Genomic DNA, 24,306 nt, shown 5'->3' on the forward strand with positions numbered 1-24,306 from the left:
GATAATGAACACTACCTGGGTTTTGTTTTGAGATGGGCCTATATGGGGTTGTTGTTGAATAATTACCCGGTTCGTCACATGAATAGGAAGGCCTTGTCTGCACCATCATGGCAGACGGGGAAGAGGCGCTTTAGCAGCCTGACCAGAAGGCAAGGACACATGGATGGGTTCCAGCTGCTACCCTTCCCTGAGCACCTAGAACAGGTCAATTGGGAGACTGGGGCTAACAGCACAGGCACATTGCCCCTGTGTGGCCCAAACTCTCCACAGACCCTGGACACAGCAGCTGATATCATATGGACTGCACAGGAGGAAGAGGCAGTGGCCTCTGACTTTGGAGACCTGCTGGGGGTTGGGGGACCTCGACCTCTCCGCCCCACTGCCCTCTCGAGGGTATCATGGAATGGGACTGGCAGCCAACAGAATGAAAGAGGGGAAGAGGAGAGACTAGAGAAGGTGAAGACCAGCCACAGCAGACAAGACAGTCCAGCTGCTGCTACCAACTATACAGGTAAGAGTAAATTAAATACCTGTCATTGGTTATATTCAAAATAAGATGTTAAGCGGGAGGTGATATGCTTCACTGTAATATTTTGGACTTATATAGTGAATACAGTGTATTCTGAAAGTATTCAGACCCATTTACTTTTTCCACATTTTCTTACATTAGCTTTATTATAAACTGGATTAAATTGTTTGTTTTTTTGTCAGCAATCTACACACAGTGTGACGGTGTGAAATTTGTGCAAAGTTATAAAAAATTCATGGAAATTTTACATAAGTATTAAGACCCTTTACTCAGTACTTTGTTGAAGCACCTTTGGCAGCAATTACAGCATCAAGTCTTCTTGGGCATGACGCTACAAGCTTGGCACACCTGTATTTGGGGAGTTTCTGCCATTCTTCTCTGCAGATCCTCTCAAGGTCTGTCAGGTTCAGTGGTGATTTGAGTAAATCTTGGTGGGGGATTTTTTAAAATGCGGTATACATGCCTGCAAAGCCACTACACAACACACCATTAAACAATACATTAATTGCACTATAACGGTGACAAACGGTGCCCACAAACTGTTAGGGCCTTCATAAAGCTGTCCTAACAGCAGTCCCAACACCTTACCACTGCTATACCTGGCTATCAGCGGAGCCTTGTCTGGCAGCATAAAAGTTCATTCAGCCTCATTTACTGCCTTAAAAAAACACATAGCTGATATGGCTGACTTCCTTAATTAAACAAATGTGGTTTCTACTGACAATTGAGATGTACAAACTATGGCATAAGGGGACGACAAGCTTATAAGGCAATCTGTAATTCTGATTAAGACATTGAGCGAGCTAGGACTGACTTAGTCAATATAATTACATGTTTAGCACTTTTGAAATGTACAGCGACAAAATTCAGAACATGGGCCGTTCTTATAGTGTACACCAAGTCAGAATCTTAGGAAAAATAAAGGGGGCATGTAAGCAGACAGTGAGAGCTCTTACAATATTTGATGATTACATTTCTCTAAAACAGGCTATAGGCTACATGTGCACCACCAAAATAGAACAGTAGTTTAATTAAGGTGAAAATAGACAAATTTATTCGGGTGAGACACATTGAATGCAGTTTGGGTCTTTGCGTGTCAAAGAGATGTCATAACACTTCGATGTGTTAAATAAGCTTTTAATTAGACACGTCAAATAACCCTTATAGAATGTTGTGTGTACTGAATTTGCACTTCCAAGCCAAGCGCCACCACTACTATAAGTCGCACTGTCAAAGCTGTGTAAAAAGTCTGCAAACAACCACACACCGGCCACGAACAATGTGTTTACAATACCGCATTGGTGGAAATAGACCAAACTATTACTACACAACATACACTTAGTATTACTTTCTTAGCTATAGTATAGACATCTTTCTTGCATATGCTGTGGAAATTCTTACACAGGGACACTCAAATTCAATCTTAAATTAATCATTGTTTATTGTCAGTGTGCTGGAGAAGTTCCAACCAACTCAATGCATCATAGTACACATGTCAATCAGGAGCTCTCCCTGGGCAGACCCAGCAGTTGTCTTATATACAGTTATACACAGACAAGTTATACTTGCATGATTTAGCATAATTAATCATTACCGTTTTGTTTCATTCATGTGATTGACCAATACCTCAAGGCTTCTTTCTCTCTAAGCTGAGACCTTGAAACTGAGATTGTTTGTTTGTTCGTTCTCAAAACAAGGTCTGGGTGTACTGCCAAACTGCATCTACTGAACACAGAAATGAGTTATAAGAAAAGCACAAACATAACAATTCCCATTACACATATGACATCATTTATGCAGCAGCATTGTTACAAGACATTTTTGACACTTTTTTAACCTTTATTTAACTAGGCAAGTCAGTCAATGACGGCCTAGGAACAGTGGGTTAACTCCTGTTTAGGGGCAGAACGACAGATTTGTACCTTGTCAGTTTGGGGGTTTGAACTTTGCAACCTTCCGGTTACTAGTCCAATGCTCTAACCACTAGGCTACCCTGCCGCCCCACTTAAACAGGAAGGTGGAGTGGTGTTCCTGTGTGGGTTTCTAACACAGCCCATATATATATGAACAACATTAAAAATATATAATATAATATATATAAATATATATTTTTAATGTTGTTCAGTCTTTGATCTGCTGCAATGTTCAACATTTCATCCGGTTGTAGAGCACAAGTTGTTTTGATCAACTTGTGCGACTAAAACAATTGATTTCTGTTATTGATTAAACTTGTAGTTGAAACTTGGTATCACTTAACTTCATTCAAACTTTGAATTTGAAATGCCATTGCTATGGAATTTACTGCCTCCAAAATAACCGATTCCTCGACTCCCATTCTCCTATGATTCAGTATTTTTGCAACGAAGGAGACTAGATGGTTGCCATGGTCACTTTAATTATGCCTATACTGTTCAGCAGCTGAAATCAGCAGGATGGGGAGCGGGGGCGTATTTATTAAGAGAGGTTTATCATGGATTTCTAAAATAATGATTATGATCACACTTCACACCTCAATGTAAATATTATGGGGACACCTATACATTTGGCAGCCAAGCATGAGTTATCAGTGTAGCCTTGTCTAGACATGACTTTGAAAACTATCTTCACGTCTTTAAAAAAATAACAATACAAAATAATGAACTCCACTCCAGACTTCCGTTAATTGAATGAAAAATAATTACAGGGCAGTTTGTCAAAACTAAACCTTTGTGAATCGTCCACTGGAATAACACACATGCTTGTATAATAATTACATAAACATTTCAAGTAATACTATCCCCATCCAGAAAGGGCTGTGTAACACCGCAAAGAATGGGTTTATCAGCATAGTGCACCACATAACTCCATGTGATCTGTCAAGGCTGTGCACAGCGGAATTATGACTGATTAATTCTAGTTCCTACACACCACCTTCTATATTTATACAAAATAGGCCTTGTTATAAGTTGATAAGCATCATGCTAATGCCAGTTCTCTCTAGAATGCAAAATGTCTTCTTAGTAGGACTCCGCAATATTGAGTTGTTGTGTAAGCTATGCGCAGAGGTTTCAGCTTGTTTTGGGAGTCGAGGAAGATTCGACTCCAACCACAGGAGTCTGAGTCTACTCCAAAAATCATAGAGTCTTTCACCCCTAGCTTTAACTAGCTAAAGTGTTAAGTTCAATGATCGGTTAAAAAAAAGGTTTGAACCCCGGTCACACCACACCCAGACCCATATATTTAGTTACGCCAACTTTTAGAATTCTAGACATTCCCTGTTACACGACATTGTTTAAATATTCCCCATGTCATGTTAATGAGGAGGTAACATGGCTGCCATAGAATGTTGAAGTGTCATGTACAGGGCTGTGAAAAAGTTTTGCCCTCTTTCAAATTCAAATTTTTGATACTGAATGTTATCAGATCTTCAACCAAAACCTAATATTAGATAAAGGGAACCTGCGTGAAGAAATAACACAATGACATTTATTTCATAAAGTATACAACACCCAATGCCTGTGTGGTACAAAGCAAGTGCCACCTTTTAGCTGCAATGATTCCAACCAAATGCTTCCTGTAGTTGTTGATCAGTCTCATGTCACTGTGGAGGAATGTTGACCCACTCTTCCATGCAGAACTGCTGTAACTCAGTGGCCATTTGTGAGTTTTCAAGTATGAACGGCTAATTTCAAGTCCTGCCACATCTCAGTTGGAATTAGCTCTGGACTTTGACTAGGCCAGTCCAAAACTTCAAATGTGTTGCTTTTCAACCATTTTCATGTAGACTTGTGTGTTTTGGATCATTGTCTTGCTGCATGACACAGCTGCACTTCTCCTTCAGCTCACAGACAGATGCCCTGACATTTCCCTGTAGAATTCTCTGATACAGAGCAGAATTCATGGTTCCTTCTATTAAATTAAGTCTTCCAGGTCCTAAGGCAGCCAAGCACAGTGGTACTTGAGTGTACAGAGGCAATAACTTTCTCACACAGAGGAATTGGGTGTTGCAAATCTTTAAGTATAAAAAATATATTATTTGTAAACTCAGGTTCCCTTTATCTAATATTAGGTTTTGGTTGAAGATCTGATAACATTCAGTACCAAAAATAGGGAAATTAGGGAGGGGGCAATGTAAATGCATCATAATGCAGAAACTTCATTGGCCCAACTCTTTAAATATATGTCTCTGACCAAGAAGGAGACGCGTTCTGTCTCCTAGAGATGAATGAACTTTGGACGAACTTTGGTGCGGAAAGTGCAAATCAATCTCAGAACAACAGCAAAGGACCTTGTGAAGATGCTGGAGGAAACAGATACAAAAGTATCTATATCCACAGTAAAACGAGTCCTATATCATCATAACCTGAAAGGCCGCTCAGCAAGGAAGAAGCCACTGCTCCAAAACCGCCATAAAAAAGCCAGACTACAGTTTGCAACTGTAGTCTGGGTGCTGTGTACAAAGATTGTACTTTTTGGAGAAATGTCCTCTGGTCTGATGAAACAAAAAGAGAACTGTTTGGCCATCCTTATGTTTGGAGGAAAAAGGGGGAAGCTTGCAAGCCAAAGAACACCATCCCAAACGTGAAGCACGGGGGTGGCAGCATCATGTTGTGGGGGTGCTTTCTGCAAGAGGGACTGGTGCATTTCACAAAATAGATGGCATCATGAGGCAGGATAATTATGTGGATAGACAATTATGTGGATACATTGAAGCAACATCTCAAGACATCAGTCAGGAAGTTAAAGCTTGGTCGCAAATGGGTTTTCCAAATGGACAATGACCCCAAGCATACTTCCAAAGTTGTGGCAAAATGGCTTAAGGATAACAATGTCAAGGTATTGGAGTGGCCATCACAAAGCCCTGATCTCAATCTTATAGAAAATTTGTGTGCAGAACTGAAAAAGTGCATGCGAGCAAGGAGGCCTACAAACCTGACTCAGTTACCCCAGCTCTGTCAAGAGGAATGGGCCAAAATTCACCCAACTTATTGTGGGAAGCTTGTGGAAGGCTACCCAACACGTTTGACCCAAGTTAAACAATTTAAAGGCAATGCTACCGAATACTAATTGAGTGTATGTAAACTTCTGACCCACTGGGAATGTGATGAAATAAATCAATCATTCTCTCTACAATTATTCTGACATTTCACATTCTTAAAATAAAGTGGTGATCCTAACTGACCTAAGACAGGGAATTTTTATTTGAATTAAATGTCAGGAATTGTGAAAAACTGAGTTTAAATGTATTTGGCTAAGGTGTATGTAAACTTCTGACTTCAACTGTACATAACGTGCATTCGGGAAAGCATTCGGACCACTTTACATTTCCACATTTTGTTACAAGTCTTATTCTAAAATGTATTAAATAGTATATTTTTTCCTCATCAATCTACACACAATACCCCTTAATGACAAAGCAAAAACAGGTTTTGAGAAATGTTTAGAAATGTGTTAAGAAACTAAAATATCATCAATAGTATTCTCTAATGGCACACGGAAATATTTATGGAGCCTTTTGGCTTTTGTTATGTTCTTTGTGTAACAGAGTCAAAGATTGTCCTGTAAGCTTTCCCAAAAGCTTGACATTTCTCTACTGGCGCTGCCGAATTGGATCCTTTTTGGAGGCGCAGCTGGTTAGTATGTTGCTGGTTAGTATGTTGCTGGTTAGTATGTTGCTGGTTAGTAATGTTGCTGGTTAGTATGTTGCTGGTTAGTATGTTGCTGGTTAGTATGTTGCTGGTTAGTATGTTGTCAAACAGGGTGGTCGCATGTTGGCGAAGCGGAGGTCGCAATATCAACTACCATTAAGGATGTTGAGTGCGGAAGCAATACTGCTAAGCAGCACTTGAAAGCTGTTACATTTGTTCCCAGCAGGAGCCTTCCTCCCATGAGGCAGCGATGGCATCGGCAGCAGAGTGTGGTGCCTCCTCTTTCTCCCCTTGCCCTCCAGACAGACCAGGACAAACTTCAACCTGAGTAAAGATGTGACCTGTGGCATCTGCATGAAGACGGTGTACGAGAAGACCAGCGCTGGGGATAGGCGCTTCAGCATCCTGCCAATCCTTCTGCCTGAGCTACAGTGTCACCTGGAGAAAAAAAAACTTCCAGGAAGAAGTTACAAAGTAAGCGAATGGGGAGAAATGTTAGTTTATTGTGGCTTGTTTTAGTTTTTGATCATCTACTGTCGGCAGTGTCCTATCTTTAAAAAAATTTTTTTTTGACTTATCGAAGTAACCAACAACTTTATCTCTCTTCCCAAGGGGTTGCTAAAAGTGCAGAGTCAAGTCGGCGTTTTACATCCCCAACAAGTACTGGGTGGAAGGACAACCAAAGGAAACCCTTATCCGTAACTTTAAATATAAATGCAGGTCAGCTTTTACCATTCTCTCGACCAGATGACACTATGGATTTCCGGGGTTCTGACATCCTAGTTTGATTGTGGTAAACCAATGCTCTGTTTCAACTCCAGAAAATAAGATGTAGTTTCTTCATGTGTCATGGATGCTGTCCCTTCAAGATGGAGTGTCTCTGTTGGTATGACCTGCCTCAAGGCTACAGACCCCATCGCCACCACGATCATCTTGTGGTATTTCAATGATCGTATTAATGTCACACACACACACAGTTCAACATAGATAAATGTAAACTGAAACAGATATTTGTGATATTGAATGGATATTGAATGGATCCCAGGGCTGTGTGGGTTGTTGCTTGGAGTCATCCTCTTAGACCTGTGATTGGCTGTTCTCTTGCTGTTGATGGGTTTTGGTTCCATCCAAGTTGATGGGTTAATGAATTAGTTGGCTAATTGATGTGATGGGCTCCGACCCATTGGTTTGCCATCTGTTGTTCCATTGGGTGGTCCTGTTGTGCCAATATTGTCATTTGCACCATTTAGTAAGTTAGTGAGATTTGAATAATGCTGTGATGTGTAGTGTATATATTTTATGTAAGTCTAGATTGAAAGTATACTTTGCCTTGCATTTTTCACTTGTCTGACATGTTTGAGATGCTTATTTAAAAAAAAATATATATATATATATATATATATATATTTTTATATATATTTTTTTTTATATATATATATTTTTTTAACCTATATTGAACTAGGCAAGTCTGTGCCTCCAGGCAAGTCTCAGCCTCCAGTATTTATGCTGCAGTAGTTTGTGTCGGGGGGCTAGGGTCAGTTTGTTATATCTGGAGTACTTCTCCTGTCCTATTCGGTGTCCTGTGTGAATTTAAGTGTGCTCTCTAATTCTCTCTTTCTTTCTCTCTCTCGGAGGACCTGAGCCCTAGGACCATGCATCAGGACTACCTGACATGATGACTCCTTGCTGTCCCCAGTCCACCTGGCCGTGCTGCTGCTCCAGTTTCAACTGTTCTGTCTTATTATTATTGGACCATGCGGCACAGCCAGAAGAAGACTGGCCACCCCACATAGCCTGGTTCCTCTCTAGGTTTCTTCCTAGGTTTTGGCCTTTCTAGGGAGTTTTTCCTAGCCACCGTGCTTCTACACCTGCGTTGTTTGGGGTTTTAGGCTGGGTTTCTGTACAGCACTTTGAGATATCAGCTGATGTACAAAGGGCTATATAAATAAATTTGATTTGTTCAGAACAAATTCTTATTTTACAATGATGGCCTACCCCAGCCAAACCCTCCCCTAACCCGGACGATGCTAGGCCAATGGTTCGCACCGCCCTATGCGACTCCCAATCACTGCCGGTTGTGATGCACCACCTTAGACTGCTGCCCCACTCGGGAGCCCAGATTAGGCTTCATGCTTACCTTTACTGTTGACAGGGAAACTCTTGTTGCGGTGTTGACATGATGATTGAAGACCTAATGTTAGATTTGATTTGTTCTATTATGTTTTCAATGTACACAGAAAAGGGAATAAAATATTGTTTCACAGTTTGCTGTTTATTTTTTTTTCCTGCTGCAGGCATTGGCGATGTCTAATGTTAGTGAATTCCCACATATGCACAAGTGGTACTGTGCATTTGTAAATTCAGACCCCTTCCCCTTTTCACATTTTGTTACTTTAGTCTTATTCAAAAATTTATTACATTTGTTTTCCCTCATCAATCTACGCACAATACCCCATAATGACAAAGCGAAAACAGGTTTTTAGAAATGTTAACAAATTTATAAATAAAAAAATAACAGAAATACCTTATATGCCTAAATATTGCGACCCTTGCATGTCTTAGTTGGCTTCAAGTAAAATTTGAGGACTGGTTTGTCTTTGTTGAACCTTTTTATACTGAAGCCAAAACTGTACACAGTGGTTGTGATAAAGATATGGATGGATGACTCAAACACACATTTTCAGTATAGCCTCAAAAAAGTGAAAAACCATTTAGTTCAGGTCCTGTATGTCCAGGACTCCAGTCAGCAAGAGCTACGTCACCAGGGACCAGCAGTTATCGATCTTACCACTCCAGCTCAGTAGGAGGCGCCAGACCCTCATGTTACAAGTTCACGTCAGGAAGAGGGTGGTGAAAACGTAAACAAAGCATGACATTTTGTATCGCTGGTTAGTTGGAGGCAAAAAACAACATATTACGCTTATTTTAGGCCGTTTCTTGTTATCCATAAGACGACCATGGACACAAATACTTTGTTGCTCCGGTTTGATGGACGCTCCCGGTTGCTGCTCCGTTCTTTACTCTCGGGAGCTACTGGTGCCCGTCGAGGTCTGTGGGTGTTCCAGCGGCAGCGACGGTCAGACCCGGACCGCTGCCTACACACCTGTCTCGAGACTCTTTGCCAGCAGGAAATATGCCTGAACAGTGATGCTGAGACCCTGACAACGTGAGAAAATAGTCCAAACTCGTTTATTCCACTAAAGTTAAACAGCTAGGCTTTTTGACCTCGCTGTTTGACTTCTCTAGACTGACCAGACTAGTGATGTGTATTTTAAATGTTAAAAAATACATAATATACGTTTCTCTTCGATAACCCACTGCTCTTTTCCTTAGCAAACCACTCGTGTGCCTATTTCCAGTTGCCTTCCAACGGAGCCTCGTGTCCTTCCTCCATCTCACCCACCCTTTGCATCCCCGGACCAGTGTCCTTCACCTGCTAGACTGCCTCAGCCAGGGGGAGCATGCCCCAAACCCCTGGGTGTCTGCCCTAGTCGTACAGCTCCGGAGGGACCTGGGAGCCCCTGGAGGGAAGGAGCCTCTAATCACCCCCCAGTGCAGAGAAAGACTAAGGGGACTATGTGAGCGTCTGAGGGATAGTGGTGGTGGTGATGATAAAGCAACAGGATGGGCCTTGTGTTTAGGTGGTCCAATAGAGCCACAACTGTCCTCATCCTCACAGGGTGGGCTAGATGTGGTTCCGAAGAGGAAGAGCAGCTGTGTGGATCTGGACTCAGAACCTGAGGACGACGCCGGACAGCAGCGTAAGAGGATGAGGATAAGTCTCTCTCCTGTGGACACTGAGAGGAGTTGTAGCAGTATGGAGTATGTGGTGGGAACGGAGGGTTTGAAGGATGAGATGGAGACGGACCGGGTGGTTGGTGTCATCCCAGAACCAGCTGTGGAACCGCAGCAAGCAGCAGGGAGTCCAAGTGATGCCCTGCCTGAGAATGTAAAGGTGAGATGAATAAAGGACATGACTTAACTATTCAGTCACATTAGTATTCTGTTGACACCACCGAAGAACTGAAAGTAACTTATGTGTTCTTGGTTCAGGCTTCTATCCCTCAAATCAAGGAAATTTTGGAAAGTGAGATGGAGGTAAGATACCTATTTTAATGAAGTGATCATGTCTGAGATGCACTGACTCACATGAAAGTGCCTTAATCCCCTGTATCCTCTTTGTTTAGTGGGACCAGAACTCAGTGGATATCTTCAAGGTGCTGAACGACTGTGACCCCTCCCAGGTTGGACTTTTTTAAATGGACACTAAAACGTTAGCAAAATCAGGTCGTTCATGAGCACTACTTCCAATAACAACCATTCTCTCTGTAGGTAGAGATCTTATGTAGAATGCTGAGTTTGTCTGAGATGCCAGAACAGACCCTACCTCAGCTCTGTAGCTGCCTGCTAGAACTCTCTCCTGATCTCAGTCACGGCACAGCAGCCACACTCATCAAGAGTCTCCTGCTGGGAAAGGTACCTCACATTTCATTCATATGTACCCTTTTCACACCACTGACCAACACTGAGCCAAAACAAGCTGCACTGGGCTGGCCTGGTTACCAAGCTGCACTGGGCTGGCCTGGTTACCAAGCTGCACTGGGCTGGCCTGGTTACCAAGCTGCACTGGTTACCAATCCATCATAGTTTATTTGCTGCAAAGGACAATGTGAAAATAAAATTCTGGGCCAGTACTGTTCAAGTTGGCCTTATAATGTGAATAAGACAATAGCTTGTCAGGCTACCCATATCTCCGACTTCTTCTCCCGTACTGTTGACCTCTGGCAGGTTCTGTCCCTTTCTGAACCTGCCTCGCGCTGTCTAGTCACAGCTGTGACGTCACTATGCAGTCGCTACCCCAGGCCAACCTGCCACGCTCTGATTGGACCAGTCCTGGAGGAAGGGCAGACAGGTGAGTGGGAAATACACATTGATCAATAGTGGACTCCAAAATAGAAGAGCATTAACTGTCAGTCAATATAGTATTCACCACCTATGATGTTATATTTAGCCACAAATCATCAATTAATCTTTCTATTTATATATAATCTCTTTATTTACCACGTACGGTTCCTTTGGAAAATATTCAGAGCCCTTGACTTTCCACATTTAGTAACGTTACAGCCTTATTCTAAAATGTATTGCATTGTTCCTCCCCCCTCAATCTACACACAATACCCCATAATGACAAAGCAGAAACAGGTTTTTATAAATGCTTGCTAATTTATGCAAAATTTTAAAAAATGGATCACATTTATTAAGTGTTTCAACCCTTTACTCAGTATTTTGTTGAAGCACCTTTGGCAGCGATTACAGCCTTGAGTCTTCTTGGGTATGATGCTACAAGCTTCACACACACCTGTATTTGGGGAGTTTCTTCATTCATCTCTGCAGATCCTCTCAAGCTCTGTCTGGTTGGATGGGGAGCGTTGCTGCACAGCTATTTTCAGGTCTCTCCAGAGATGTTCAATCGGGTTCAAGTCTGGGCTCTGGCTGGGCCACTCAAGAACATTCAGAGACTTGTCCCAAAGCCACTCCTGCGTTGTCTTGGCTGTGTGCTTAAGGTCGCTGTCCTGTTGGAATGTGAACCTTCGCCCCAGTCTGAGGTCCTGAGCACTCTGGAGCAGGTTTTCATCAAGGATCTCTCTGTTCATCTTTCCCTTGAATCTGACTTGTCTCCCAGTACCTGCCGCTGAAAAACATCACAGCATGATGCTGCCACCACTATGCTTCACCGTAGGGATGGTGCCAGGTTTCCTCCAGACGTGACGCTTGGCATTCAGGCCAAATAGTTCAATCTTGGTTTCATCAGACCAGAGAATCTTGTTTCTCATGATTTGAAAGTCCTTTAGGTGCCTTTTGGTAAACTTTAAGTGGGCTGTCATGTGCCTTTTTACTGATGAGTGTCTTTTGTCTGGCCACTCTACCATAAAGTCCTAATTGGTGGAGCGCTGCAGAGATGTTTGTCCTTCTGGAAGGTTCTCCAATCTCCACGGAGGAACTCTGGAGCGCTGTCAGAGTAACCATCGGGATCTTGGTCACTTCCCTGACCAAGGCCCTTTCCCCCAATTGCTCAGTTTGGCCGGGCGGCCAGCTCTAGGAAGAGTCTTGGTGGTTCCAAACTTCTTCCCTTTAAGAATGATGGAGGCCACTGTGTTCTTGGGGATCTTCAATGCTGCAGACATTTTTTGGTACTCTTCCTCAGATCTGCGCCTCAACACAATCCTGTCTTAGATCTCTACGGACCATTCCTTCAACCTCATGACTTGGTTGTTGCTCTGACATGCGCTGTCAACTGTAGGACCTTATATAGACAGGTATATGCCTTTCCAAATCATGTCCAATCAATAGAATTTACCACAGGTGGTCTCCAATCAAGTTTCAGAAACATCTCAAGGATAATCAATGGAAACAGTCTCATAGCAAATGGTCTGAATACTTATGTAAGTAAGCTATTCAGTTATTTTTAGTACATTTGCAAACATTTCTAAAAACCTTTGTCATTATGGGGTTTTGTGTGTAGATTGCAGAGGAAATGTTTTATTTAATCCATTTTAGAATAAGGCTGTAACGTAACAAAATGTGGAAAAGTCAAGGGTGTCTGAATACTTTCCAAAGGCACTGTATATCTAAATCTGGGATGTATCATCAGGCAGTGCACAGGCTGAGCTGCTCAACAGATTGATAGAAGACTGCCTGGATCCCCACTACAGACTGCTGGTGTTTCAGTAAGACAAACCAACCCATTGGGTGTAATGGATCTAACAACTAGTGAAGTGTTCTGGCTGTATTGATTACATGCATTTTAATACGACGTCTTATACAGTCTCATAAGATCTTCTTTTGTCCAGAATGACAATCAAGGGGATTTGGTGTGAAGGACTGCTGTCTGTCATTCATGCCCTGCTGGACAAGAAGGTGAACCATAAATCTACTCCACTCAAATACAAACTAGTCCTCTAATGTACCATACCTACCAAACCAGATCAAACTATACTGAACAAAAATATAAATGCAACATGCAGCAATTTCAATGATTTTACTGACTTAAAGTTCATGTAAGGAAATCAGTGAATTAAAAAAAAAAGTTGTTTCCCCACAAAAGGGCTTCATTATAGACAGAAATTCTCCTCAGTTTCATCAGCTGTCCGGGTGGCTTGTCTCAGAAGATCCCGCAGGTTAAGAAGCCGGATGTGGAGGTCCTGGGCTGGCGTGGCTAAACGTGTTGCGGTTGTGAGGCTGATTGGACGTGTGACAACAGCTCTGGTAGACATTCCTGCAGTCAGCATGCCAATTGCACGTGTGGCGTTGTGATATTTTAGAAGCTTTTTATTGTCTCAAGCACAAGGTGCACCTGTGGTAATGATCATGCTGATTAATCAGCTTCTTGATATGACACCTATCAGGTGGATGGATTATCTTGACAAAGGAGAAATGCTCACTAACAGGGATGTAAACAACTTTGTGCATAAAATTGGAGCAAAATAATCTTTTTGTGTGTATGGAACATTTCTGGGATCTTTTATTTCAGCTCATGAAACATGGGACCAATATAAATGTGGCATTTATATTTTTGTTCAGTATAGTTCTCTAATCTACCATAGCAATCCAAACCAATTGATTTGATCGCATTGTATGTGAAACCAGAGTATTCATAAAATCCCTAGTCTCTCATTGATTTGAATCTGTTTGTATCACTTTTCAGCTGGAGCTGAATGAAGAGCTGTTCACACTCTTCACTGACCAGCTAAGCTCCCAGGCACCTCACTTCACCAAGTCCATGAAGTATGCCAAGATGATGCTCACTGTGCTGACCAAGTATAACACGCATGTAGGTTATTTCAATCAATCAAACGTATTTATAAAGCCCTTTTTAAATCAGCAGTTGTCCTAAAGAGCTGTACAGTAACCTGACCTAGATCCTAAAGAGGAAATGGAGGCACGTTGGCTATGAAAACACCTTAAGTCCAGTCTAAAGGTATAACTGTCACTTAACCTCTGTTTACTGATAGACTGCTATTGTCTGGTTGTATTTGTCCAGGTAACTGTGGCTCACAAACACACACTGTCCTGCTGCTTGTCCTCCAATGAGACATTCTTGAAGAAGTCTCTTCAAGCTGCCCTGAAGAGAATCAAACATTCATGAAATACTGTCTGAATCACAATACTGTTAAACTATTAAATTTATTATAATGACTGAGTACAGTAAATGGTAGGGTATTTTAAAGTCATTTTTACTCAAATGTTATGTCAGCTGTTGTTTAAAACAAATTACAAGTCAGACGTTTGTTGTTTCATATTGATCTAATGTAAAAATTCTGGAATTCTGCAAGAACTTGCATAGCATACCTGTAAGCCTGTATGTATAAACAATGTTGCAAATGTCTGGAATGCAGTTTTAACCAATCAGCATTTAACCAATCAGCATTTAGACCCACTAGTTGAAATAAAAGCCAACATGCACACAAATATTGGTTACCTTTTGGAGAGTGTCTTTTAACCAGTATTTTGCTGTCAGAGAGGCATACATGTGGTACCACAGCATTCACTTTAAGTCCCGATCAGATTTTCTTTAGTGGCACGATGGAAAAAATATCGCAATATTTGCACCCACCAATATGGCTGAACTCCGTGTCCAGTTTTTTTTTTTTGCGCAATTTTCGGGTGGACTTCCTTTCCAGCGCAGCGTGAAGGAGGAGAAACCGACAATATGAGGTCAGTAAAAAAATATTTTATAAATCATTTCTATTTTTATTTATTTTTGACAATTATTACGGAATATATTTCTGTAAATCAGAACTTCAATTGCCCATTGGATGGATTTACATAGAGAACCTTTGTAACTAACATCCTGGACACGTGATTTTTGAAGGTCAAATTTACCCAAGGACTTGTGGAGACACTTCTAACTATAGAATTATATATTCTTCTTTAACTCCTTGATTTACTTAAATTCTATCTTATCTAATTGAACACATGAAGCAGTTCAGGATTTACTTCTGATTTATTACTGTTACAGCAACAATTGTTCAAGAGTCAAGTGTCAACATACTGTATGTTCAACAATCTAATTGGAGTTTGCTCTAAATAATGGGGGGCACTCAAGCTTTGCTTAATTTTTTCAAGGCTCAAAGAAACTTAACTTCATAATAAGTGGGGTTTTAAATTATTTATTTTTACAAAAGGGTGGTAAATAAATCCCTTGCTGCCCTGTACTACAGTTGTATGTTGTAATTTGTTGTTTGTCCTTTTTTTTCATTCACAGTAAGGTCTCCAGGGACACGGTTATATGAGGCTGTTAGGGAGGTCCAGCAGGGCTCTCTGGCTAAGCCCAGGAAGTACATTAAATAGTTTCCCCCCCTCAATCTACACAATTCCACATAATGACAAAGCAAAAACAGGTTTAGATTTTCTTGCATGTTTATTAAAAATGAAAAACGGAAATATCACATTTAGTTAAGTATTCAGACCCCTTTACTTTGTTGAAGCACCGTTGGCAGTGATTACAGCCTCAAGTCTTCTTGGGTATGACGCTACAAGCTTGGCACACCTGTATTTGGGGAGTTTCTCACATTCTTCTCTGCAGATCCTCTCAAGCTCTGTCAGGTTGGATGGGGAGCGTCGCTGCACAGCTATTTCAGGTCTCTTCAGAGATGTTCGATCAGATTCAAGTTCCTGCTCTGGCTGGGCCACTCAAGAACATTCAGAGACTTGTCCAAAAGCCACATCTGCGCTGTCTTGAATATGTGCTTAGGGTCGTTGTCCTGTTGGAAGGTGAACCGCCGCCTCAGTCTGAGGTCCTGAGCACTCTGGAGGAGGTTTTCATAAAGGATCTCTCTGTACTTTGCTCCGTTCATCTTTCTCTCGATCCTGACTAGTCGTCCAGTCCCTGCTGCTGAAAAACATCCCCACAGCATGATACTGCCACCACCATGCTTCACCGTAGGGATGGTGCCAGGTTTTCTCCAAATGTGACGCTTGGCATTCAGCCCGAAGAGTTCAATCTTGGTTTCACCAGACCAGGAAATCTCATTCCTCATGGTCTGGCAGTCTTTAGGTGCCTTTTGGCAAACTCCAAGCGGGCTGTCGTGTGCCTTTTACTAAGGAGTGGCTTCCATCTGGCCACTCTACCATAAAGGCCTGATTCGTGGAGTGCTGCAGAGATGGTTGTCCTTCTGGAAGGTTCTCACATCTCCACAGAGGAACTTTAGAACTCTGTCAGAGTGATCATCGAGTTCTTGGTCACCTCCCTGACCAAGGCCCTTCTCCCCTATTGCTCAGTTTGGCTGGGCAGCCAGCTCTAGGATGTCTTAGTGGTTCCAAATGGTTTCCATTTAAGAATGATGGCAGCCACTATTTCCTTGGGGATCTTCAATGCTTCAATTCCTTTGACCTCATGGCTTGCTTTTTGCTCTGACCTGCACTGTCAACTGGGGGACCTTATATAGATAGGTTTGTGCCTTTCCAAATCATGTCCAATCAATTGAATTTACCACAGGTGAACTCCAATCAAGTTGTAGAAACATCTCAAAGATGACAAATAGAAACGGGATGCAGCGGATCTCAATTTCTAGTTTCATAGCAAAGGGTCTGAATACTAATGTAAATAAGGATTTTTTTTGGTTGTTGTATTTTTATACATTTGCAAACTTATCTAAAAACCTGTTTTTGCTTGGTCATTATGGGGTATTGTGTGTAGATTGATGAGGATTTAAAAAATAAAAAAAATTGTTAGAATAAGGCTGTTGTGTAACATGTGGAAATAGTCATGGGATCTGAATACTTTCTGAAGGCACACTCTCTCTAAATTACAGAAATACAATAATGGGCAATATTTTCCATTGTAGTACTATCACACTTGATATTTTTTATTGTAATGACACAATCATGTGAATATGAACTAGCCTAGGCCTACACTGTATGAGGTGTGTATTGTTTATGAGGGGGTTTGTAGCAGAGTTTTGACCTGTCTCTCTGTTGTCAGGCTCTGAAGGCTCTGTGTCTGGACAGTGAGCGCAGTAAGATCCTCCTGAAGGCTCTGTCTGGACAGTGAGCGCAGTAAGATCCTCCTGATGGAGATGTGTGTGGACAGTGAGCGCAGTAAGATCCTCCTGATGGAGATGTGTCTGGACAGTGGATGGAGATGTGTCTGGACAGTGAGCGCAGTAAGATCCTCCTGATGGAGATGTGTGTGGACAGTGAGCGCAGTAAGATCCTCCTGATGGAGATGTGTCTGGACAGTGAGCGCAGTAAGATCCTCCTGATGGAGATGCGTCTGGACAGTGAGCGCAGTAAGAGCCTCCTGATGGAGATGTGTCTGGCTATACAGGGAGAAACAGAGGAGAGCATCTCCAACACAGCAGAGGTGCTGGGAGCTGAACATCAGGTAGTCTCTCTCAGACAGTACTATACAGTTAGTCTACCTCAAGACTTTGATTAAGGCTCTGTGTGGCGGGAGGCTCTGTGTGGCGGGAGGCTCATGTGACTCGAGCGATGGAGCTGATGGTTAGCCATGTTGACAACCTGAAGAGGCGTTGACAACCTGAAGAGGTGTCATGAGAGAGATGACACTGAGCTGGATGAGACCAAGAATCTCACTGGGAAAGGTTTCTGCAGGAACTACAACGAACCTGGGTCTCCCGCATGCTACAAGAATGTTAGCCTGCTGAGCTAAAGCCTAGACCCTCTGTAGATCTCAGGTCGAGGTCTTAGGTGAGGTTACTTATCAGGTCTACCTTTGTAGGACGTCATTGTAAATAGGAATTTGTTCTTAATTGATTTGCCTAGTTAAATAAAGGTTAAATAAAAAACTAAAAAACACGGATCAGTATGTGATAGGCACAGTGGTTGTTTGATTGATGTAACTCTCGTAGCCAGATACAGAGGCAGAAGGCCAATAAAACCTCAGCAGGTAAGATCACTTCCCTGTATGTCTTACTGTGTTTAATGAGGCCCCCCCCAGCATCCCGAAACAAAGAGATCTTCTGTTGGATCTGACAATTAATCTTGATGTTTGTATAGTCATCTCAAACAAAACTGTGAAGGACCTCGGCTTTACTCTGGACCCTGATCTCTCTTTTGACGAACATATCAAGACTGTTTTTAGGTCAACTTTTTTCAATCTACTTAACATTGCAAAAATCAGAAACTTTCTGTCCAGAAATGATGCAGAAAAATGTATCCATGCTTTTGACACTTCTAGGTTAGACTACTGCAATGTTCTACTTTCCAGCTACCCGGATAAAGCACTAAATAAACTTCAGTTAGTGCTAAACACAGCTGCTAGAATCTTGACTAGAACCAATGAATATGATCATATTACTCCAGTGCTAGATTCTCTATACTGGCTTCCTGTTAAGGCTAGGGCTGATTTCAAGGTTTTACTGTTAAACCTACAAAGAATTACATGGGCTTGATCCTACCTATCTTTCTGATCTGGTCCTGCCGTACATACCTACACGTACAAGACGCAGGCCTCCTTACTGTCCCTAGAATTTCTAAGCAAACAGCTGGAGGCAGGGCTTTCTCCTATGAAGCTACATCTGTATGGAATGGTCTGCCTACCCATGTGAGAGACACAGACTCGGTCTCGACCTTCAAGTTTTTATTGAAGCCTCATCTCTTCAGGAGGTCCTATGATTGAGTGTAGCCTGGCCCAGGAGTGTGAAGGTGAACGGAAAGGCCTTGGAGCAATGAACCACCCTTGCTGTCTCTGCCTGGCCGGTTTCCCTCTCTCCACTGGGATTCTCTGCCTCAAACCCTATTACAGGGGCTGAGTCACTGGCTTACTGGTGCTCTTCCATGCCGTCCCTAGGAGGGGTGAGTCACTGGCTTACTGGTGCTCTTCCATGCTGCCCCTAGGAGGGGTGAGTCACTGGTTTATTGGTGCTCTTCCATGCCGTCCCTAAGAGGGGTGCGTCACTTGAGTGGGTTGAGTCACTGATGTGATCTTCCTGTCTGGGTTGGCGCCCCCCTTGGGTTTGTGCCGTGGGGGAGATCTTTGCGGGCTATACTCGGCCTTGCCTCAGCATAATAAGTTGGTGGTTGAATATATCCCTTTAGTGGTATGGGGGCAGTGCTTTGGCAAAGTGAGTGGGGTTATACCCTGCCTGGTTTGCCCTGTCCGGGGGTATCGTCAGACGGGGCCACAATGTCTCCCGACCCTTCCTGTCTCAACCTCCAGTATTTATGCTGCAATAGTTTATGTGTTGGGGGGCTTGGGTCAGTCTGTGATATCTGAGTATTTCTCCTGTCTTATCCGGTGTCCTGTGCGAATTTAAGTATGCTCTATCTAATTATCTCTCTTTCTTTCTCTCTCTCACTCTCTCTCTTTCTTTCTTTCTTTCTCTCTTTGTCTCTCTTGGAGGACCTGAGCCCTAGGACCATGCCTCAGGACTACCTGGACTGATAACTCCTTGCTGTCCCCAGTCCACCTGGTCGTGCTGCTGCTCCAGTTTCAACTGTTCTGCCTGCGGCTATGGAACCTTGACCTGTTCACTGGACGTGCTACCTGTCCCAGACCTGCTGTTTTCAACTCTCTAGAGACAGCAGGAGAGGTAGAGATACTCTCAATGATCGGCTATGAAAAGCCAACTGACATTTACTCCTGAGGTGCTGACCTGTTGCACCCTCTACAACCACTGTGATTATTATTATTTGACCCTGCTGGTCATCTATGAACATTTGAACACCTTGGCCATGTTCTGTTATGATCTCCACCCTTCACAGCCAGAAGAGGACTGGCCAGCCCTCATAGCCTGGTTCCTCTCTAGATTTCTTCCTAGGTTCTGGCCTTTCTAGGGAGTGTTTCCTAGCCACTGTGCTTCTACACCTGCATTGCTTGCTGTTTGGGGTTTTAGGCTGGGTTTCTGTACAGCACTTTGTGACATTAGCTGTTGTAAGAAGGGCTTTATAAATACATTTTGATTGATTAATTGATTGTTTTCATGCATCTGACAAATTCACTATGTAAAACATCGTATTATATATATTTTTTTAATCTTGTTTTAACCTTCAATCCCTTTCATGTCACTCTCTTTTCTTTTCCCTCATCTCTTTCTTTCTCTCCTTCTTCTAGTTGCACATTGATGCAAGTCGTCGAAGCAGTGATCACCAAACAAGCCCAGGTTTGAGCAGTCCATCCCCCCAACCCCCCACCCCACCTCACACACACACACCCACACGCACGCACACACATACACACACACGCAATATCTGCCTATTCTTTTGCCTCAAGAAAATAAAAAATGTGAAAGAGTGCTGCAGAAGACACTCTCATTAGATCATGGGATGGACAATAAGTTGTCACTCTGTCTCATCTCCATCAGAGTCCAAACCTTCCAATCCCCTGGATGACAGGTAATGTAGGAATATACAGTACATATACAATATCACATACAGTATCCTTCTACAGGTTGTATTCGGCGCAATTGACTAATACAATTACATTTAAGTTGATATACAGTATCCTAGACAGTATCACATCCAGTATCAAATACAAGACATATACAGTATCTACTTAATACTGTATATGTACAGTACCCCCCCCTCAGACCACCTGAATCTCCAGATGATAGCAAACCAGAGATCCCTGCTGCTGTCCTCCAGTCTCCAGTGCCAGACCCCTCTCCAGTCACCCCCAGTGCCAGACCCTCTCCAGTCACCCCCAGAGCCAGACCCCTCTCCAGTCACCCCCAGAGCCAGACCCCTCTCCAGTCACCCCCAGAGCCAGACCCCTCTCCAGTCACCCCCAGAGCCAGACCCCTCTCCAGTCACCCCCAGAGCCAGACCCCTCTCCAGTCACCCCCAGAGCCAGACCCCTCCAGTCACCCCCAGAGCCAGACCCCTCTCCAGTCACCCCCCAGAGCCAGACCCCTCTCCAGTCACCCCCAGAGCCAGACCCCTCCAGTCACCCACAGAGCCAGACCCCTCTCCAGTCACCCACAGAGCCAGACCCCTCTCCAGTCACCCACAGAGCCAGACCCCTCTCCAGTCACCCACAGAGCCAGACCCCTCTCCAGTCACCCACAGAGCCAGACCCCTCTCCAGTCACCCACAGAGCCAGACCCCTCTCCAGTCACCCACAGAGCCAGACCCCTCTCCAGTCACCCCCAGAGCCAGACCCCTCTCCAGTCACCCCCAGAGCCAGACCCCTCTCCAGTCACCAAGAAAAACAGCATCACGTACCATATAACATCTTCATCAACCATGATCAGTGGTACAATAATAACATGACAGTGACACAACAAGGGTGTCGTTGTTGTGTTCTAACATGACGTGTGTCTGTAGAAGATCACCTTTGGATTCTCTAATAAGGCACAGACATAAAGGCAAGGAGAGGACGAAGAGTAAACAAAGGTGACGCGCACACCAACCAATACACGACTGGAACGTAATGTGATAGCTGTACCAAAGATCTGTATAATTAACCCAAGATAGACCAGAGCCTGTCGTTTCCAATAGTAGAAAATGAATTATAGTGGGCAGAATGAGCAAGGAGGTGGGCAGAGCCAAGCACGAGCTAGTGAGATCCTATTGACGTGTTCTAGCATTTAATTGTATTTGTCACATGCGCCGAATACAACATTACAGTGAAATGCAAGCCCTTAACCAACAATGCAGTTTTAAGAAAAAATACGTTTTAAGAAATTATTTAGCAAAAATTAACTGAAGGAAAACATTTCAAAGAAGAAAATAGAAAAATAACTAATAATTAAAGAGCAACAATAAAATAACAGTAAGTCAATTCACCATTGACTTCTTCTAAACATTGCAATTTTTAGAAACTTTGGCAAAGTGTAAAGTCTACAAAATGCAGTCCACTCTGTTTGTTACAGATTATAGTTTTGGAAACAGAAAACTGTATGGAGATCAAATGTTTTATTGTTGACAAAATTAGCATAATGTTGGCCAAAAATCCACCTCGCTCCACTGCCAGCTACTGGGCTTTTATCATCACCATATTTGGTAGTGAGTGGCAATGCAAACCAGACGCTTCACTTTTATACATCTGGTGAAATATCTGGCTCATTGTTCTATCTGCGGCTATACTAGGACTCTCCTCTGATGTCACTACTATGGAAGCATGTTGCTATCAAAATGTATGCGCAGACATATGCTTCCATACGTTACTGCCATGACATAGACAACCAGCTTCTCTCTTTAGTTGTGGCCCTGTGTGCAAAGAGCGCCCCCTGGCCCACTGGCTATGGCACTGCCACTGGGTTGTCCTCAGCGTGTTTCTGTTGGTGCTCTGCTGTGGTCCTACTGATCACCTTCTTTCAGGTTCAGTCCTGAACAAAGATCCTTTCTGGTTTTAAGCTTCAACACAAACACTCCCTGAAGGAGACAGACCGGCACAGCCCTTCCTGGTTCTGGTCCCTTGCATGTAGTGGCAGAAGTAACATGCTGTTGTTATCTCCTATTGCAAACTGTCACATGATGCATGCCTGTCTTTTAAAATATGTTAATAATATTGTTATGAAGTTATTTTATTACTGACTAGAAACACAAACCTGCAAATGAATCTCTCAAAAAATAAATGCCACTTAACGATCAGTCATAACAAGCCTTTTAATTATAAATAAGGAAACGATATCAAAACGTAGACAAAAACTGGTTAGTACCACAACAAAACCGCAACGCAGTGAAAACCTCCCAACACAATTATGCCTCAAACAAACCAATTAGAATCAAATGCATCTTAGGTTAATATAAATTAAAAGTTTAACAGGTTCATGTGCAGCTTATTTCATGTTATTGTACTACAGCTTACAGAGAAACAGACACTTTCTAGCATTTTCTAGTTCTATTTTCTAAATGATGTTAAAAAATAATATAACACAATTATATTAAGGATTTAGTGACAGTTGTGCCTATACTGCTGAAGGATCCCTTAAGTTAATAGAGAAAACAAAGATAATGTAGACATTCAATTAAATAAATACATAATTATATTAGGAATGTTACAGCTTTATTACTTCCAATGTAATAGATAAAGAAAGAAAACAAATATAAATAAATAAAATTATATTAAAAATTACGTAACTTCATTTGGAAACTACGTGAACCTTGTTGTGCAAATATGTGTGCCAGACACGTGACTTCTACAGTAAGACACGTGACTTCTACAGTAAGACACGTGACTTCTACAGTAAGACACGTGACTTCTACAGTAAGACACGTGACTTCTACAGTAAGACACGTGACTTCTACAGTAAGACACGTGACTTCTACAGTAAGACACGTGACTTCTACAGTAAGCTATCTTGATATGTTATAGTCATTAACAAATGTATGAAACTTGCAACAAAAACATATATTTAACCTGAAGAAAGTAATCTAATTGATTCACCTGATAATAATAATAACTTAATTTTTTAAATAAAATAAATTAACTGGCAAAGTGCCTTTTATATAGAAATGTCAAACTTGCTTTGCATAAAGCATTAGATAAAATAGTGGTCGAGCTAGATACATATCACGGTGCCCTACTACCCATGGAGTCAAGATCTTCAACATTTTGTCGAGGACAGTTGTCCCTCACCAGGGACATATAATCTCACAGAGAGTCCATTGACTCCAAAAATACAGACATACTCAATAGTCTTGAGAAAGTCCTTCCCTCCTTGTGTGTAGCATAGCATACTGCAGTAGGGCAACTCCCCCTGGTTACAGCCAGAGACATATACTGCAGTAGGGCAACTCCCCCTGGTTACAGCCAGAGACATATACTGCAGTAGGGCAACTCCCCCTGGTTACAACCAGAGAAATATACTACAGTAGGGCAATTCCCCCTGGTTACAACCAGAGACATATACTACAGTAGGGCAACTCCCCCTGGTTACAACCAGAGACATATACTACAGTAGGACAACTCCCCCTGGTTACAGCCAGAGACATATACTACAGTAGGGCAACTCCCCCTGGTTACAGCCAGAGACATATACTACAGTAGGGCAACTCCCCCTGGTTACAGCCAGAGACATATACTACAGTAGGGCAACTCCCCCTGGTTACAGCCAGAGACATATACTACAGTAGGGCAACTCCCCCTGGTTACAGCCAGAGACATATACTACAGTAGGGAAACTCCCCTGGTTACAGCCAGAGACATATACTACAGTAGGGAAACTCCCCTGGTTACAGCCA

General features: G+C 42.6%; 1 protein-coding gene and 1 long non-coding RNA gene across 3 annotated transcripts; both read left to right on the plus strand.

Annotated features, from left to right (window-relative positions):
* LOC112216630 lies at positions 1-7,549 on the plus strand. Of its 2 annotated transcripts, none has more exons than XR_006079119.1 (4): positions 1-511; positions 6,054-6,141; positions 6,380-6,630; positions 6,769-7,549. It is a non-coding gene; the product is annotated as an uncharacterized LOC112216630 (long non-coding RNA). The 2 variants fall into 2 exon arrangements; XR_006079118.1 differs by having other exon boundaries at positions 6,383-6,630.
* Positions 7,550-8,707: 1,158 nt separating this feature from the next.
* fance (FA complementation group E) lies at positions 8,708-14,625 on the plus strand. Its single transcript, XM_024376351.2, has 10 exons — positions 8,708-9,322; positions 9,490-10,111; positions 10,210-10,254; positions 10,344-10,400; positions 10,489-10,632; positions 10,945-11,068; positions 12,809-12,884; positions 13,008-13,074; positions 13,862-13,987; positions 14,198-14,625. Exons 1-10 carry the CDS (start codon positions 9,114-9,116, stop codon positions 14,300-14,302), a joined length of 1,575 nt encoding a protein of 524 aa, XP_024232119.1. The 5' UTR covers positions 8,708-9,113; the 3' UTR covers positions 14,303-14,625.
* The last annotated feature ends 9,681 nt before the right edge of the window (positions 14,626-24,306 follow it).

Source organism: Oncorhynchus tshawytscha, linkage group LG16, assembly GCF_018296145.1.
Source record: "Oncorhynchus tshawytscha isolate Ot180627B linkage group LG16, Otsh_v2.0, whole genome shotgun sequence".
In the NCBI taxonomy this organism is placed as follows: domain Eukaryota; kingdom Metazoa; phylum Chordata; class Actinopteri; order Salmoniformes; family Salmonidae; genus Oncorhynchus; species Oncorhynchus tshawytscha.